The following is a 19,911-nucleotide window of genomic DNA, read 5'->3' as shown; positions in this document are numbered from 1 at the left end:
AGGTGAAGGTGATGCGGCACACCCTCAGCAAGTACGCCGACGTGTTCAGCCGAGGAGACATGGATCTAGGTCGTACTTCTTTGGTGAAACACACGATTAACACCAACAACTGCCCTCCAATCAAGCAGCCCCCGCGCCGTGTAGCTCCAGCCAAGAGGGAAGAAATGCAGCGTGCTGTCACTGAGATGGCTGGCTTGGGGCTTATTGAGAGGTCAAACAACCCATGGACGTCCCCAGTAGTCCTTGCCACCAAGAAGGATGGTTCCAAGCAGTTCTGTGTAGACTACAGAGCTCTTAATGAGGTAACTGTGAAAGATTCCTACCCTCTTCCCAGAATAGATGATACACTTGATGCACTGATGGGGGTACAGTGGTTCTCCACGCTTGACCTCAAGGCCGGCTACCATCAAGTGGAGATGGCCGAGGAGGACAAGAAAAAAACAGCATTCTCCTGTGGGCAAGGGCTATGGCACTTCAATGTCATGCCATTTGGCCTTTGCAATGCTCCGGGATGCTTTGAGCGGCTGATGGAGAAGGTACTTGACGGATTGCAGTGGAAGACGGTGCTGGTATACCTCGACGATGTGCTGGTCTTCGGGGGCACCTATGAAGAGGAGCTGGAGTGGCTAGAAGAGGTGCTACACCGTCTGAGGAAGGCAAACCTCAAGCTTAGCCCTAAAAAGTGTACTTTCTTCCAGCATGAGGTGCCTTTCCTGGGTCACTTCGTTGGGAGGAACGAGGTGCACACAGACCCAGAGAAGGTGGCGGCAGTGAGGAGCTGGCCAACGCCCACCAGTGTGGCCGAGGTGAGGAGCTTCTTCAATCTCTGCACATATTACCGTAGATTTGTGCAAGGATTTGCCACCATTGCTGCTCCACCAGCTGACCAGGAAGGGGGACCGCTTCTACTGGGATGAGATGTGTCAGCAGGCCTTTGAGGATTTGAAGCAAGCCCTGGTGGATGCACCTGTCCTGCCCTACCCCGACCCGAGCCTCCCCTATCTGCTCCACACTGATGCCAGCGACGAGGGTGTTGGGGCTGTGCTGTCCCAGGTTAAGGAAGGCCAGGAACAAGTAGTTGCTTACTTCAGTGCTAAGTTCAGTAAGCCTGAGCGCAATTACTGCGTCACCCGGAAGGAGCTGCTGGCCATAGTGAAGAGCTGTGGTTACTTCCACACCTACCCGTATGGAGCAGAATTCACCATCAGGACGGATCATGCAGCCCTCCACTGGCTGAAAACTGAAGGAGCCAGAGGGGCAGTTGGCACGGTGGCTGGGACGACTAGAGCAGTACAACTATCATGTGGAGCACCGACCAGGGAGGGTGCACAATAACGCAGATAGTCTGAGTCGCCGCCCGTGTGACTCTGGTTGTACCCATTGTACTAAAGAGAACCTGACGCGTGTGCCGCCGGCTGCAAGTCCACGATGGGGCAGTTGAGGCACAGGATCACTGGAGGAAGGCACAGCGAGAGGATCCCGACCTTGCCCCTGTGATACGCTGGCTGGAGGCGAGCACTACGAGTCCTTGTTGGGAGGAAGTGGCACCTGAAAGCCCTGTCACTAAATGTCTCGTGGAGCAGTGGGCTTTGCTGCGGATGGAGGCGGGTGTGCTGCAACGGCGCTGGGTGGATGCCAGTAAGGAAGAACACAGATGGCTGGTGGTGACACCGCGTGCTCTGCGGGAGGACCTGCTACGAGAGGTGCATGCAGGAAACACTAGTGGCCACCAGGGAATCAAGAAAATGCTGTGCCGCCTCCGACAGCGCTTCTACTGGGTTGGCATGAGGCGGGATGTGATGGAGTGGTGTCGCACCTGCCACGCCTGTGCGGCAAAGAAAGGCCCTGCCCGCCGGACGCGCGCACCCTCCAGTTATACCAAGCAGGAGCACCCATGGAGAGGGTTGCGGTGGACATAGCTGGTCCCCTTCCCCGCACTCCAAGAGGCAACCGGTTCATCTGCGTCATTATGGATTACTTCACAAAGTGGCCAGAGGCGTACGCCCTCCCCGACCATGAGGCAGGAACAGTGGCTAAGGTGTTAGCCACCCAGTTTGTCACCAGGTTTGGGGTCCCAGGCGAGCTACATTCAGATCAGGGACGTGAGTTCATGTCCAGGGTCTTCAGTGAATGTTGTGGCCTGCTTGGCATCCACAAGACCCGGACTACACCTCTTATATCCCAGAGTGACGGCATGGTCGAGAGATTTAACCATACCCTGGCAGATGAGCTAGCAAAGTATTGTGGGGCCAGCCAACAGGACTGGGACGTGTGGCTGCCCTACCTCCTGATGGCCTATCGCTCCACTGAGCATGAGGCCACCGGGTACACGCCAGCTCGTCTCATGTTTGGCCGGGAGATGCGCCTACCGGTAGACCTAGCAACTGGGAGGCCTCCTGACAAGGATCTGCCTACGGTGGAGACAGGCTATGCAGAATCACTTCAGCGTCGCCTGGATGACACTCGCAGGAGGGTGAGTGATAGCCTCCGCCTCGCTGGTCAGGCAATGTGGCGGAGAGAGATACCAGCAGCAGGTGCGTGATGCTAGCTACCTCCCGGGGGAGTTGGTGTGGCTTCACAATCCTCGCCGGAAGCAAGGGTTGTCTCCAAAGTTGCAAAGCCCTTGGGATGGACCTTATACCGTCGTGGAGGCCCTTTCTGATGTAACCTACCGCATCAGCCCAGGTGACGGTCGGCGTCGACGTGTGGTCCATGTGGATCGCCTGGCCAAGTATGCGGGACCTGGCGAGTTCTCTTGGGGCGAGTCGCATGGTGATGAGGTGGCCCAGGACAATGATATGGCCCACCCAAGTGAACCATCCCTAGCTGAGTTAGCCCCTGAATCGGCTCCTGAGGACAATGGAAGTGACAGTGACCATGATGGGGGCGACAGTGACACTCAAATTGCGGTAGGGGCTTCGTCACCCCTTGTCCGTCCCAGGCGATTCCGCCGTCCGCCTACATGGGCTAGAGATTATTGTTTTAGTGACAGTGACACTAGTGTGTAGCTTTCTTTGTGTTTAGTGTTATTTTATAAGTGCCTTGATATAATGTTAGTGTAAGGTAGACGGGTCGTCTGACTTAGAAGGGGGGGCCCAGTGTTGCATATCTTTATTTTCTTTACTAGTGGAACCAGTGTTGCATGTTTGCTTATTTTTGTGTATGTGGATTTTGGGATGTTGATGGGGGGCACTGAAGGACGCTGTGTTTACCCGCGCTGGATCAGCGGATTCGGCAGAAAGTCTCCGGCCTGCCTCCCGACCCTACGGTAGCGTGCTCACGCTCACTTGTGCCTGTTCCCTGGCCCGCTGTTACCCTGGACTGTGTTACTGTGTTTGCAACTGTGGCATCTGTAGTAGCGGAACTGTGCTAGCGAGACGGTAGTGTTACCCTATGTGATAAGCTGTGAGGAAATAAAAGTTAAGGTGACACCGCCTGTCTCTCCCCCTCATCCTGCCGTTGGAACACCTCCTGCCACAGTACGTGTGTCTGCATTCCTTAGCCTCGGGCGCTGAGCTCACACCGGACCACACCAGTAAGTACCTCTGTACCTTCTCGGTAGTACCACCTTCTCCCTCGTCACATCACTGCAGGATCAGCGGTGGAGTGCCTAGCAGAGTGAGCAGTGGGGGTGCCCGTGAGTGTAGTGCCGAGTGTGGCAGGTACAGCGGTACACGGGTACGTAACATTATTTTCATTACAAATAAAAAGATAAAGAACTTAGTCTCTGAAGTCTCCAAAACATTTCATCAAAAAGTTAAGGGCACATTTTCTTTTCAGGCATTCCACAGGGTATCAGTGACTACAAATGACACATTGTCTCCTGCAGTGACTATTTAGTCAATATAGTCATCATACACATTAAAAACGCCTTTAAAAAGTACAGATCTTCACTCTGGAGTCTAACACAGAACACAATAACTGCAACTGGTTATTTTACCATGACAAGACATAGTTCTGGTTTGGTTTGGGTCTAAGAAAAAAAAATGAAATAATGGCATGGATCTAAGAAAAAAAAATTAAATAATGGCAGAGTATAATGAAGGAGGAAGAACAACTAGGAACAGAAATGTAGATACTGTGAATATGGTATGAAGGCAGAAATGTGTAGTAGCTGAGGTAAAATAGAGAAAAAGTGTGGACTCTTGTAACCTCCATCTATCAATTTGACACACCTCCCAGACAATTATTCCCCTTCTTCAGAGACACTCAGCTGTCCCCATCCTTTACACTGAATATGCTCGGTCTGTCCTTTATTCATAATCTAACCAGGAAACTTCATATCTCCTCTCTTGCTAAAACAGCTTCTATGAAATTATGCATTCTGCAGCACCTCTGCCAGTTTTTCTTTTCCCTCCAACTGCTAACTCTGTACAAGAGCCCCATCTGTCCTTGTATGGACATTGCCCCCTTGCCCTCCTCCCCCCACATGTTGATGCCCATGGCTACAGAGGATGGAAAATGGTCTACACAGATAAGCAGAGCACCAAATTACACACAGGAAGAAGTAGGAGCATAATGTATGAAGAATAGGATAATAGAAGTACTTAAGATATATTTCGAATGAAGAAAATGACTTGCTTAGAAAAAAAGCAGATGGATGACAAACCTAGTGAATGGACTGAAAAAGGCTGGAATGCAGAGTAGGTGCATAAAGAAGTTATCAAATGAGGAAATAAAGAAAAGAGTAAGAGATAAAATGGAATGGAAAGATGGGATGAATGGAAAATCAAGTCTGAAGATCTACAGAGTATGGAGAAAGGCACTGGAGGACAAGAAGGTACATCATTATAAACAAACCTCAGAAATATAATTCAAATGCAGAACAAACACTCTTAGCCTGAATGACAGAAACTGATTTAGAAACAAAGAAACTAAGACCCATATTCTGAAACACTTCTGATCACACACCCACTGTTTTCAAAAGGCTCTAGTTGAAGCTACACTAATTTTTACATGTGATTATATTCTAGAGACAAATTAACAAGATTTCTTCATTATTAATTGGTGAAATGCTCTTGAGAAACTGGTTGATGATCTCTGTGGCCTTTGATAGACAGTCTTGGTGAGAAAGCAAAGTATTTCTGAATATGGGCTTAAATGTGAGCTGTGTGGGGAAGATTTTGAAGATTTGAAACACTTTATTGTGATGCCCAGCTTATAGTGAGGACAGAAGAAAAAGCATAGGACAACAGCAGCCATATGAAGAAGAGGAAGAAGCATTGTTGGAAAAGAAACTTATTTGACGATGTAAAAGTAGAAAAAACAAAGATGAAGAAAACTAGACAAAGAAAAAAGACACAGACCATGAATTGCAAGAGGGAGTGGTGTTGTAAAGGCAATAGTCCTGATCATCAACTGAACTAGAGAGGGATAAGGCAGTCAGCATCCACAGGCTCACCACTGCCTGGCTGGCACACACCTCAGCCTCATTATGTATTCACCACACATTGGGAACTTCCAAGTCTAAACAATGTATCTCTCCTCTCAGAATCCTTAGGAATGCTCCCCCCAAAAAAGGGACAAATCATTATGGTATCTGGTCATTTCGCCTTCATGTCATTTCACCACACTATGGAGTCATTTCGCCCACACTCTAGAGCAGGGGTGTCAAACTCATTTATCCCAAGGGGCCAGATTTCACCTTCACATTCAATGTGCGGGCCAGATAATCACGTATGACCATAATAATATTAATAATAATAATAATAATAATAATAATAATAATAACAATAATAATAATAATAATAATAGTAATAGGTAATTATATAATAATAATAATAATAATAATAATAATAATAATAATAATAATTAGGTAATTATATAATAATAATAATAATAATAATAATAATAATAATAATAATAATAATAATAATAATAATAATATATTCTACCTTCACTCGCGTTTGCACACACGTAATCAAAAGATAAACCAGTAAAGAAAAGGAAGCATCATTTACCTTAGTTCCTGGTCGTGCCGCGGGCCGCACATAGTAGTGTGGCGGGCCGCATGCGGCCCGCGGGCCGCGTGTTTGACACCCCTGCTCTAGAGTCACTGGTTCCTCATCTCTCTCTCTCTCTCTCTCTCTCTCTCTCTCTCTCTCTCTCTCTCTCTCTCTGATAACGCAAATTTGATTAATCATGTCTTGGGTCAGAATTCAGACACACTAACTCTGTGTTCTCTCACAATAGCTAGGCGGATATATGACAAAAAATGGCCGAATTGTTCACTTTGGGTTAAAAGCATGGCATTTGGCACAAAGTTAGTCTAGACCCTTATGAAGACAGATAAGTAGGCTATTTTCAAAGGCAACATAGTTTAGGTGTGTTCCCTGGTTTATGGGGCAGGAGTTGATAGTGAAGAAGCTGCCAAGTTACATATAGCGCGTTTTTCCTGCTGATTATTTTGAAATAGCATTAATCTGCCACTAGAGATGGAAAAAAACTTCAAATCAGTAACATTTAATTGTAGGCTTATGAAAGTAGTGGAGGTGAACTGCAGAAGTGTTTCAGAACCTGGTGCTTTTTTTTTTTTTTCCCCTTTTTTTAGTATGTAGGCTTTTCATGGGAATTTATGGGGTACTAAAAGGTATGTTCCATGCTTACACAGGGTGTGATGTCGTCTCATCCTTCACCAGAAGAGGGAAGAAGCCTTTTAAGGGTACTACCTATCTGAAAGCCCAACCACTAGGAAACCATTACCCCGAGTAAGGAAGCCCAACCTACACTCGAACCGTGGACAGGATTCGAACCCATATGCTTGGAGACCCCAGTGCTTTGAACATTCTGACTCTTTCGCTGCTATAGACAGTGTTATCAATTATCATTTACAACTTCCATGACTTTTTATTTATTTCATATTATTTTCCATTGGTATCATAAATAAATAAGTTGTTTTTTTGTGACTGCTTTTAGTGCCATATATTTTCATGTGTTCCGTGGTTTTAGTATATGATATGTTCCTTTCCCCATTTTTGATACATCATGTAACTGTGGTTTGTTTTTGATCAATAAACTAACTAACTGTGTGGAGAATGAACTTATATGTGGGCGAATTGTCTCTTATATGTGAGTGAATTGAATCCTATGTGGGCAAATTGTCTCTTATATGTGGGTGAATTGAATCCTATGTGGGTAAATTGTCTCTTATATGTGGGTGAACTGACCTTTACATGTGAGTAAATTGTCTCTAATGTGTGGGCGAACTGACTCCTATATGTGGGCAAATTGACTCCTACATTGTGGGTGAAAAGTCTTATGGGTGAAATGGCATGTGAGTGAGATGACCAAAAACCATCCTTATTCCACTAACAACTATTTGAACATTTCATTGCTGAACATGAACAAATATTCACCTTGGCATCACACAGCCAACAGGAATGGTGAGACTGAGTGGACGGACTAAGGCACATCTCTCGACACAAGTTGTTCAGTGCAGAGGTGGCCGTGTTTCATCCTGCTGGGCGCAGTGTTGGCCCGGCGACATCCTCTACACTGGAGTGCACCACCGTCCCGCTGTAAGACAGTCCTTCATAGTACAACACAATACTAACACAAACCAGACAATACAAAATACAAGTGAAGTAATAAAATAAGAAACAGTACTGACTTTTTACACACACACACACACACACACACACACACACACACACACACACACACACACACACACACACACACATTCGAAGCACAAGATCACATAGTAAAAAGCTGAGAAAGGGAAGATGTCTGAGAGATGTTAAAAAATATAGTTTCCCACAAAGATGTGTTGAGAGGTGGAACAGTTTGGGTGAAGAAGTGGTGTCAGCAACGAGTGTGCATTGTTTTAAAGAAAAAATCCCCCACTGATGGACCCCACCATCCCTCACCCCCTTACTACCTGCAACCCGCGCGCCATCTGTTAGAAGTTAAGCTCCCTAATCAATTCCTCCAGCCCGTTCATTGAATACGTATATCCTTATACTCTAAAATCCTTGCTCAAAACAAACCCAAAACATCACACAACCACTCAAACTGCCTCCAAACACACCCTAATACTCAAACACATTACCCACCACCACACCATACCCATGATACGTAAAATATATAAATATAAAACACCCCACACACATAGAAAATACACAGAATACATCCAAACACATTTATAACACTCAAAACACTAAAAATAACCACAAATGAACCCTTAAAACACCAAATGCACTATAAAGAACGACAGATTTACAAGGGAGACTTACCTAAATATTGTTCCTTGGTTCCTCATCCTCTTCCGTTTCCCTTTCTCATTTCCTCTTCATCAATCTCCTTTCTTTCTCGCCGTTTCTTTCTTGTATTATCTTCATCCACACGCCTGACCCTAGAAACACACAAAAACACTTAGAAAACACTTGATATTAGACAAAATATAAAAGTGGAAAGAGTTAAGTTTGTGGCTTGGCTTTTACCCTTCCTTCCTCTTCACTTCCTTTATTTCTCCTTTCTTCTTCCTTCTACTACTACTATCTAAACACCTGAGCATAGAAACGCACGAAAACACGTAGAAATCACTAGATATTAGGCAAAATATTGACGAAGTGGAGGCTGGAGAAGGGAGGCACCAGCCCGGGGCTATGATGAGTCACCACCTTGGCTGTGACGTCATCAGAGCGCGGGAACAAGCGGTGACTCGTCTAAATGCGTAAATAATTTTAAAAATGACTTTTAAAAAAAACGAAGCCACGGCCGAATGCTTGTTATTTTATGACTTGATAAATACTTAAACTAATTTCCACAACATCAAAACATCTGCCTAACTAGTTTTAAAGAAATGTGAAGGTTAAGCATGGTAAGTATACAGGGCCGTTTCTAGCTATAGGCAGACAAGGCGATTGCCTAGGGCCCCCAAGCCACCAGGGGGCCCCCTGGGTGGCTTGGAAAATTAAAATTTCCTAAGTCACCCAGGAGCTTGACGAAAAATTGAAATCTAGGGCCCCCAAACATCATCTTGTCTAGGGCCCCCACAAAGCTAGAAACGGCCCTGTAAGTATAAAAAAAAAAAAACACTAATTTATAACACTGCTAAAACGTCCAGCCATTTTCACTTGGAGAGTATTCAACACACTTTACAGAGTCTGAGCTATCTTTTAAGCCATTCTAGAACGCGCCAGAAAGTGAACCAAAAACGTAAACAAATAGAATATGAAATATATAAAGAACATTAACCAAGACCGACCATTTTAAACTCCACATATTTGACTCAGTGGGGTGATTTCACACTTAAAAGAAAATAGGCAATTATTTCATACCATAAAAAGGTCCGGTTATAGCTTGAAATAAAAAAGCTCCAAATAGCAAATTGAAAATTTGGTCCGTTAATACAGAACATTTCTACGCCATAAAACACCACTAAACGTCACATATTTACCGTACAAAGGCGCGGAACACTCTTCAAATACAACGAAATATTCATAGAAACCATAAAAACATACCATGGAAGTGTAATATTATCGTTAGGAAATATGAGAAAAATTATTTGAACCCGCGTGCTTCCTGGGGCCCGGGGACCCGGGGCCGGAAGGTGCATCCTGCAAGGGGCCAGGGGGTCAGCAGCCAGCTGGGCGCCATGTTGACTTTAACATAACATAACATAACATAAATAATAGGATAACAAAGGGCCACCAGGGCCCATCTAGGTTATCCTGTATCAGTCGCACAGCGACCTCGTCATCAGTACTTAAAGATACACTTACAAGTACACAATACATTATATACTAATTCTAAATATTTGGCCCATTAACAGGGCTAAGTCCTGCAGCGAATTTCTCTACAATCTGTGATCCCCATACATGGGGATCATGTCTTGTTTAACTATAGTAAATTTCTTATAAAAACTATCATGCAGCGCTATACATAATTATAAATCTAATAAATTTAAGTGCTTATCTAATCTGTTTTTAAACATTGTCAAACTAGTGCTATTTACAACCCTCTCTGGCAATGCATTCCAGAAGTCTACCACTATGACTAAAGAAATATTTTCTTATATCTAACCTGCAGCCTTGCTTTCTAATCTTCCTGCCATGATTTCTAGTCCTATTTCCCTCCTCTAAGGTAAAGAAAGATCTCACATATATGTAGTTTGTATCTGAGAACATTTTAAATAACTATCATATCCCCTCTTATACATCTCCTCTCAAATGAAAACATGTTTAATTCCTTTAATCTATCTCTATACTCCAGGCGCTTTAATGCTGGTATCATCCTAGTTGCTCTTCTCTGAACTGCTTCTAACATGTTGATATCCTGCCTATAATGGGGTGACCAGGCCTGTATGCAATACTCTAAATGGGGCCTAACATAGGAATTATACAAGCTACGCACCACTTCCTTACTTTTATAACTAACATTTCTATTTATAAAACTCTCACCCCATCCAAATTAAGTCATGTCAGTAATATTTGACTACGGGATATGAAATGTAAGACTAGTGGCTCCATTCTGAGACATGTTTGGCTTACAGTAAGTGAAAGATGCAAATAATTTCTGGTAATATTGACGGCTTGCCTCTACTGTTTGTCTACCTGAGTAGATTTCAAATGTTCTCACTTTCTTATGTAAAAGAAACCTAAATATAAGTGAATGGCATTAAAATACCTTGAAGAAATTAAAGTGGTATGTTGTCTTGGCTTGCACTACTGGTTCACGATTTACAGTCACTCCGGCCCCTAGTTCCACCGGCCCTCAGTCACTGCGGCCCCCAACCCTAGTAACTCCGGCCTACCACCCTAGTCGCCGGCTACCACCCTGGTCACTCCGGCCCACCAATTGTACTATGTAATCTAGAAAGGAATATAGTAACAGGCTTTCTCTTTTATTATATGATTACGTTGTAGAGTCATACATATACACAATAACTACAACGAACTTAATCACAAACGGTTCCGTAGCCATCCAACTGCTGAAACTCATGCCCTATATATTTCTGCCCGTAATCATGCCAAATCTATTCTCCAACTTACTAAAAACTCTTTCATCAATAGAAAATGTCAAAGTCTTTCCAATTCTAACTCCTCTCGAGATTTCTGGCATCTAGCCAATAATATCTCTAACAACTTTACTTCTTCGTCTTTCCCTCCTTTACTTCATCCAGATGGCTCTACAGCTGTCTCTTCTTTTCTAAAGCTGAACTCTTCGCTCAAACCTTTGCTACCAACTCAACTTTGGATGATTCTGGGCATATTCCTCCTACTCCTCCACCCTCTGACTACTTCATCCCTAAAATTAAAATTCTTTATAAAGACGTTTTCCTGGCCCTCTCTGGCCTTGATTCTCGGAAGGCTTACGGTCCGGATGGAGTCCCTCCTGTTGTTCTCAAAACTGTGCTTCTGAACTCGCTCACTGCCTGGTCAAACTCTTTCATCTGTGTCTCTACTTCTATTTATCCTTCTTGCTGGAAGTTTGCTCACATTCAACCTGTCCCTAAAAAGGTGACCACTCCAATCCTTCTAACTACCGCCCTATAGCTTTGATTTCCTGCCTTTCTAAAGCCTTTGAGTCTATCCTTAATAGGAAGATAATGAGGCATCTATCAGCTCACAACCTTCTCTCTGATTGCCAGTATGGTTTCCGTAAAGGCAGATCTACTGGTGATCTTCTTACTTTCCTAACTGAATCTTGGTCATCCTCTTTTAGGGACTTCGGTGAAACCTTTGCTGTCGGCCTTGACATATCGAAAGCCTTCGATAGAGTCTGGCACAAATCTTTAATTTCTAAACTACCCTCCTACGGATTCTATCCTCTCTCTACCTTCATCTCCAGTTTCCTTTCCGATCGTTCTATTGCTGCTGTAGTAGACGGTCACTGTTCTTCCCCTAAAACTATCAACAGTGGTGTTCCACAGGGTTCTGTCCTATCACCCACTCTCTTTCTATTATTCATCAATGATCTCCTAAATCTGACTCAATGCCCTATCCACTCCTATGCTGATGATACCACCTTGCATTATTCAACAGCGTTCAACAGACGCCCAACCCAACAACAATTAAATGACTCAAGGCGAGATGCTATAGGACGCCTAACTTCTGATCTTTCACTTGTTTCTGATTGGGGCAGAGAAAACCTGGTTTTGTTCAATGCCTCAAAACTCAATTTCTACAACTATCTACTCGACATAACCTTCCAGACAACTATCCTCTCTTCTTCAATAACACTCAACTTCCCTCTCCTCTACATTAAACACACTCGGTCTATCCTTCACTAAAAATCTAAACTGGAAATTTCACATCTCTACTCTTGCTAAATCAGCTTCCAAGAAGTTAGGTGTCCTGTGGCGTCTTCGTCCATTTTCTCTCCCTCCCAGCTGCTTGCTCTGTACAGGGCCTTATCCGCCCGTGTATGGAGTATGGCTCTCATGTCTGGGGGATCCACACACAGCTTTACTAAACAAGGTGGAATCTAAAGCTTTTCGTCTTATCAACTCTTCTCCTCTAACTGACTGTCTTGATTCTTTAAGTCACCGCCGCAATGTTGCATCTTTATCTGTCTTCTACCGCTGTTTTCATGCTGTCTGCTCTTCTGAACTTGCTAACTGCATGCCTTCCCCTCCTGCGGCCTCGCTGCACAAGACTCTCTACTTCTTCTCATCCCTATTCTGTCCATCTTCCTAATGCAAGAGTTAACCAGTATCTTCACTCCTTCATTCCCTACACTGGTAAACTCTGGAACTCTCTACCTGTGTCTGTATTTCCACCTGCCTATGACTTAAACTCTTTCAAAAGAGGAGTGTCAAGACACCTCTTACGTTAACTGGACCCTCCTTTTAGATTTTTTAGTTTTTTCTCTTTCTCCTACTTTCCTCTTAACAGGGCCTGGCAACCAGCGGGATTTTTTTTTTCCAACACTTTGTTTTCCCTTGGCCAGTGCCCTTGTAATAAAAAAAAAAAAAAAAAAAAAAAAAATGTATGCATGTAAATTGCACAAAAATGGATAAATAATATTACTGAAACCACAATAAAATAAATGAATGCATACAACCAATAGAAATATATATGTATACTAAAGTATGCGTCTAAGTAAAAAAAAAAAAAAAAAAATCAGGCAGTCTACTGGTACTAAAATATATGCATATGTATACAAAAGTATGCGTCTAAGTAAAAAACACACTCGATCATATTGCAAACTAAACACTAGGTCCACTTAGCCTGGAACATGCTTTTAATAATTGGTCAGTGGTAAGGTCATGCTGTTCATACTTGTTCCATAATGCAAATATTCGTCCTTGTAGAGATCGGTATTTTCGTCTCTGACAACAAATAGTTTGCCGTCCTTGACCAGACGCACTTGAACCTTTATATTTTTTACTTCATTGAAGAGTAGTAATAGTGAAGTAATAGTGTCGATCCATGGGGTCTGCAGTAGCTCTGGGGGCAATGAAGCTGACTTACGATCTAATGGACCAAAGTTCGATATCCGCTGATCAGGAAGTAATTTTTGGTTTTGAAACCCGAAACTATTACACGTGTAAGAGAGAGAGAGAGAGAGAGAGAGAGAGAGAGAGAGAGAGAGAGAGAGAGAGAGAGAGAGAGAGAGAGAGAGAGACTATATGAAGAACGACTTTCTTTGAAAGAATGGGGCGGACCATGCGTGGGTAATCCTATTGCGCAATACCAGGAAGCCATGGTGAAACACACACACACACACACACACACACACACACACACACACACACACACACGTGCGTGCAGCCAGGGAGGCCGGAGTGACCTGGGTCGATCGGGGGGGAGGCAAGAGTGACCAGGGCCGGAAAAACTAGGGGCCGAAGTGACCAGGGTCGGAGTAACGAGGGGCCGGAGTGGCTTGCTTCGCTGGTTCATTCTTGTCTTGGGGCTTGATGTTGCTAAATTGTCGGGAATATGGTAACACTCCTCACTTGTGTATATGTACGCGTGTTTAGGTGCATATATGATGGTTCCGGGTGTGTTTACGAGTGTTTGGGGCATAAATGAGTATATCTTTCAGTGGGTATGGGTGTGTGTTGCCGTTTCGGGGTGTACAGCAAGACACTGAACCAAACACCCCCAGCGATCCTCTCGAGTTCTAACTTTATTTCTCCAATGATCTCTATAGTTAACCCTTCCCCGGCACATTTCACTAGATAAACATGTACACGAAGGCTTTATAGGCATGCACAAGTAAGTAAATCAAGGTGGGTAAGGTACAAATAGGAAAAACAGGAGACTTCAATACTCACATCACAAAGCTTCCTGGGTCCAGCTGATACCGTGGTAGGGAAGGCCGGAAGGGGCTACAAGATGTGATGGCGTCAGTGATAAAAGGTTAAATTTGCTATTATTGCATGTCCTGATTATCCGTACTATAAAAAAAATGTATGAAAATTTTACTTGCTTATATTTTTACATGCATTGGTTGAATACGTAGGATTTTTTTCAAGATGTGCATTGTAGATAACGCAATACTTTTCTGTTTAGGTACGTTTTACTCTTGTACTTACTTAAATTTGTTATTTACTTGTTTTGTAATTGTTTCTATGACTAAAAATTACGTGCTTTATAATTACACGTGCAGTTATTGATTATCTAAATGTTTTTTCAACGATGGTTAGATAACTGAAAATATTTTGACATGCAAGGTGGTCCCAAAGGAACTAGCTATCGATGTACTCTCACTTCATTTTGTTGAACTGAGCTGCATCATTCTGTTATTCATCCATTCACTCATCGTCTGAACATCAATAGCAGTTAAAGACACCAGTTTTTCTTTCTTTCTCTACTCCTCTATTTTGTCCTTGTCTCTAGAGCTCAAGTGATGGCATACTAGTAACAAGAAAGACAACTACTTTTGCATCATAACCAAAGGATTCAGGAATAGAAGTAGTTTGTTTTGGGAGAACACACTCTCTCTCTCTCTCTCTCTCTCTCTCTCTCTCTCTCTCTCCTTAATTAAAACAGTAAACCACCTAACCATTTAAGGCATTTTTGTTCACCACGGTTCATTTCAGATCTATTCATGGAAGTATGAGGATAAGCTACAGTGCACACTCAGACACAAACTGCATAACCATCTTCACAATGACAGCTATGGGCAAGACACACACACACACACACACACACACACACATGAACAGTACCAAATGGTGATGAGAAATACTCTAGACAGAATGAAGCAAGAACTCAACAGAAAAGATAGAGTGATGATAGTTGGAGACTTTAATTGCAAAGAAATAGTGTGGGAAGACTACGAAGTGGTGAATGGTGGTGAGTGGGCAGAGGAATTGTTAAAGGTAGCAACAAATAACTTGATGACACAGTGGGTGAGATCACCAACAAGGTGCAGGGGACAAGATGTTGCAGCAAGGTTGGATTTGGTATTTACCAGGGGAATCTCTCTAAAAGAGGAAATTGAACATGAAAGTCCCTTGGGGAAAAGCGATCATGATGTCCTAAGCTTTGAGTTGGATACAGAATTAAGCACGAATAAGATTGTGGAACGCAGGGAGGAAAAATTAAATTGCACTAGGGCAAATTATAACCATATAAGGGAGTTCTTTAATGAAATTGACTGGTCCGTGGTATACCAAGAAAGGGATATGCAATTGAAGTACGATAAATTTATGGATTTGTATAACTCTGCTGTGAAAAAGTTTGCCATATTACATAAAGAGGACTTTAAATAATAAACAGTGGTTTAATAGAAATTGTGAAGAAGCAAAAAATAACAAAGAAAAGGCATGGAAGAAACTTAAGAAAAACAGTGATGTATTATCAAGAGAAGTTTACAAAACAACAAGGAATAGATATGTTGAAGTAACAGCACAAAAGGAATATGAACAGAGGGTGGTGGAAAACCGTGATAGTGACCCAAAAATGTTTTACAAATTCATAAATGGAAAACTAAATAAAAGAGAGGCAATAGAAAAGGTAAAAAAACGGGGAAGAAGTATATGAAGATGCTGGAGATATAGCTGAAATTTTGAACGACAACTTTTGCAGTGTTTACAAAGGAGGCGCATTTTATAATGCGCCTGGAGTATAGAGATAGATTAAAGGAATTAAACATGTTTTCATTTGAGAGGAGATGTATAAGAGGGGATATGATAGAGTTATTTAAAATGTTTTCAGATACAAACTACATAGATGTGAGATCTTTCTTTACCTTAGAGGAGGGAAATAGGACTAGAAATCATGGCAGGAAGATTAGAAAGCAAGGCTGCAGGTTAGATATAAGAAAATATTTCTTTAGTCATAGAGTGGTAGACTTCTGGAATGCATTGCCAGAGACGGTTGTAAATAGCACTAGTTTGACAATGTTTAAAACAGATTAGATAAGCACTTAAATTCATTAGATTTATAATTATGTATAGCACTGCATGATAGTTTTATAAGAAATTTACTATAGTTAAATAAGACATGATCCCCATGTATGGGGACCACAAATTGTAGAGGATTTCGCTGCAGGACTTAGCCCTGTTAATGGGCCAAATATTTAGAATTAGTATATAATGTATTGTGTACTTGTAAGTGTATCTTTAAGTACTGATGACGAGGTCGCTGTGCGACTGATACAGGATAACCTAGATGGGCCCTGGTGGCCCTTTGTTATCCTATTATTTATGTTATGTTATGTTATGGGAGGAAGGCCTACGGAAATAAGGCAAATGCAGAACATCATGGTTACTTAGGAAGATGTAAGGAAAATTATAAGCAATCTGGATATTAATAAATCAATGGGGCCTGATGGCATATCTGGGAGGTTGCTAAATGAATGTAAGGATCAATTGTTGAACCCCGTATTTGATATTGTGGAAACCTCCATACGAACAGGATTAGTCCCGAAAGAGTGGAAAGGAGCTGACATTGTGCCTATATATAAGAATGGTAGTAGAATGGAACCGCTAAATTATAGACCAGTATCGTTGACTAGTATATTGTGCAAGGTATGTGAAGAAGTAATTAAAGCTAAGTGGAGTGAGTATCTAGAAAGTGAAAACATTCTGAGTGAAAGGCAGTTTGGTTTCAGAAAAGGAAGATCGTGTGTATCCAATTTATTATGTTTTTATTCAAGAGTGACTGACATACTACAACATAGAGAGGGATGGGTGGATGCTATCTACCTGGACTTGAGAAAGGCCTTTGATAAAGTACCACACAATAGACTGATGTGGAAACTAAAGAAGATTGGAGGAGTAAATGATAAACTAGCAAAATGGATGGAAAATTACTTAGTGGGAAGAGAAATGAGAACAGTGGTGAGAGGAAGGAAGTCCGAGTGGAAGAAGGTAACCAGTGGAGTTCCACAAGGGTCAGTGCTGGGTCCCATCATGTTTTTGATTTATGTTAATGATATGCCAGTAGGAATTGACAGTTATATGAACATGTTTGCGGACGATACTAAAATTATGAGGAGAGTAAAGAATGTGGAAGATTGTAACAAGTTACAGGAAGATCTTGATAAAATATATGAGTGGAGTAAGAGTGGCAGATGGAATTTAATATAGACAAGACCCATGTTATGAAAATGGGAAGAAGTAGATACAGACCAAACAGGGATTACAGGCTGGGTGATGAGAAAATTAAAGAGACCAATGAGGAGAAAGACTTAGGAGTAACCGTGCAAAACACTTTGTCACCGGAGAAACACATTAACAAGATTTTTTGGAAAACATACAACATGCTTCAAAATATTGGCCTTGCATTCCACTACCTAGATGAAGGAATGATGAAGAAGATATTATGTACCTTAATAAGACCCCAGCTAGAATATGCAGCATGTGTCTGGTCACCGCATATGAAGAAAAATGTGAAGGTAGAAAGGGTACAGAGGCTGGCAACAAGGATGGTACCAGGACTCAGGGAGTTAGACTATGAGGAAAGACTGAGGAAGCTGGGGCTGACCACATTAGAAGAGAAGAACAAGAGGAGACATGATAACTATGTATAACTTGGTGGACAAGATTGACATACTGGATAGAGAGTTGATAAAGGTGACCACAAGTAATCATCTCCGAGGACATGGAAAAAAGCTAATAAAGGACATCTGTCTAAATGACGTGAGAAAATACAGTTTCCTGCATCGTAGCATTGATAAGTGGAATAAACTGAGCAGTCATGTCGTTGACGCGGTGTGTGTCAATCAGATGAAAGAGAGATATGACAGGAATGGACAAGGAGACAGGACACATAGAGCTTAGCTCGGGCCCTGTAATACACAAATAGGTAAACACACATGCACCCACACACACACACACACACATGCAATGTTCTGTGCCAACAACACAGTTGAGTTATAAGTTACAAAGAAAGACTCAAACTCATGTCATTAACTTTTATTTTGTTGAATCTCTCCTGAGCACTATAACATCTCCCATAATATATAAATGTACAAAAGAAGTAGTTTTCTCTTCCATGATCCAGTATAAAGCACCTAAAGTATTGAAAGAGCTGTCACTCTCTTGCATCACATTAGCTCAGCAAACATGGACCACCCAGCGGCCCAGCAGGACATAACTTGACAGCCAGGAAAGGCCAGGTATCTATCAGCCTCCAGCCTTCCTGCCTCATCACATTATTCACATCCACCAGGCTTCACAGAATCACACAAAAATTCTGACATATAAGCACCCTCTTTCCCACAGTAATATAAATTATTGGTAACCATATCTCCGGGCTATACTACTAATACTGGATACAGGCCATGTCAATGTACTGTCCTCCACTTGACTATGTTATGAATAACTTAATCTTTTCTGGTCATCTAGTAAGGACTGCATGCATCACCGGGCTAACACTAAGCTGTGACTGACAACTATCTCTAGTGATGTGATAAAATAATGGAAATGTGATGTATGATGATGGTATGATCACTTACAATGAATATAGTTTATGCAATGATGGGGTGTGTGGCACCTGCCTCCACCGGACCTCACAATGTTGTTGTTTCATCAGGAATCTTGTCTAGCGCATCTATGTAGTCGTCTTCACTGTCGTCACTTGAGTCCTCGTTTGGCACGGAGGCGTACCGTGTCCTCCTCTTGAGCTCCTCCTCATTCTCCAGCGACACCTTCAGCGTGAGGTCATTGTTGCCTCTGTCTCCTGGGCTGAAGCTGGACATTCTTTTCATGGTGTTAACTACGTCCTTGAAGGTCAGCTTAGGGATGTACTGCTTCTTCTTCTCCACAACTTCCTCAAGCTCCTTCTTGATGGTGTCCACACAAAGTAACGTGTTAAATTCTATCAGCTTAGTGAGGCGGTCAAACTGGATGGCTTCATATGCAAAATTCATTGAGGAGAATGCATTGGAGGGATCATCAAAGATGGGGAAGTCACCAAACTTCTTCTCTTCCTCAGTTTCTCTGGGAACACCTGAAAAGATGTGATAAGTTAGCAATGGAGTAAAGGGATATGACAATGGCAGTAAGCAGGCACTGATACGTAGAAGAAATGACATCTGAGGCAAGTGTTCAGTTAACTCTCTTAGGGAAGGTTGAGCAGTGCACACATAAACAGATAAACCATGCCTGGGATATCATAATGATCTAACACTACAAATAAAATCATTTTTACTATATTTCCCTCCTCAAATATACAAAAGAAAACATAACTTGATGGAGAACAGTACACAATGAAGTGGTGAGGCAAAGGTGCTCTGTAGTGTGACACCATCAAGTGAGGCACCCCACACTTGTCTCCCGAGGGTCTGGCTGTGAGCACTCACCTGGCGCACTGAATTCCCTGAACTTGTTATTAACCAGAGGGAAGTGGAGGATGACAGGGCAGAATGGGTCTGTCGGGTGCTTGAAGACATAACACTCCCTCACTTCCTGACCCTCATACTGTGCCACCTGAAATGTGCCACACAGCAGTCAGTCTCTGGATCACTCTTCTAAAGTCAGTAATTAGTAATGATATGCCTATTGTATCT

At 42.6% G+C, this 19,911-nt stretch overlaps 1 protein-coding gene and 1 long non-coding RNA gene across 7 annotated transcripts in view; both read right to left on the bottom strand.

The window, feature by feature from the left end:
* Positions 1-6,685: 6,685 nt before the first annotated feature.
* LOC123502653 lies at positions 6,686-14,471 on the bottom strand. Its single transcript, XR_006674188.1, has 3 exons — positions 14,225-14,471; positions 8,235-8,353; positions 6,686-7,515 (listed from the first exon to the last, which is right to left on the bottom strand). It is a non-coding gene; the product is annotated as an uncharacterized LOC123502653 (long non-coding RNA).
* Positions 14,472-18,300: 3,829 nt separating this feature from the next.
* The window catches only part of LOC123502683 (cytosolic phospholipase A2-like), a 40,033-nt gene continuing 38,422 nt past the window's right edge, over positions 18,301-19,911 (bottom strand). For all 6 annotated transcript variants that reach the window (XM_045251861.1, XM_045251863.1, XM_045251860.1 and 3 more), the window contains 2 exons: positions 19,705-19,831; positions 18,301-19,352 (listed from right to left, as the gene is read on the bottom strand). In XM_045251861.1, the coding sequence (XP_045107796.1) occupies positions 18,913-19,352; positions 19,705-19,831 (567 nt within the window). In that variant the 3' untranslated portion in view covers positions 18,301-18,912. The remainder of the gene's footprint in view (positions 19,353-19,704; positions 19,832-19,911) is intronic.

This window comes from Portunus trituberculatus, chromosome 12 (genome assembly GCF_017591435.1).
Source record: "Portunus trituberculatus isolate SZX2019 chromosome 12, ASM1759143v1, whole genome shotgun sequence".
Taxonomy (NCBI): domain Eukaryota; kingdom Metazoa; phylum Arthropoda; class Malacostraca; order Decapoda; family Portunidae; genus Portunus; species Portunus trituberculatus.
The sequence above is the reverse complement of the archived record's forward strand: the minus strand, read 5'-3'. Positions and strand labels throughout refer to the sequence as shown.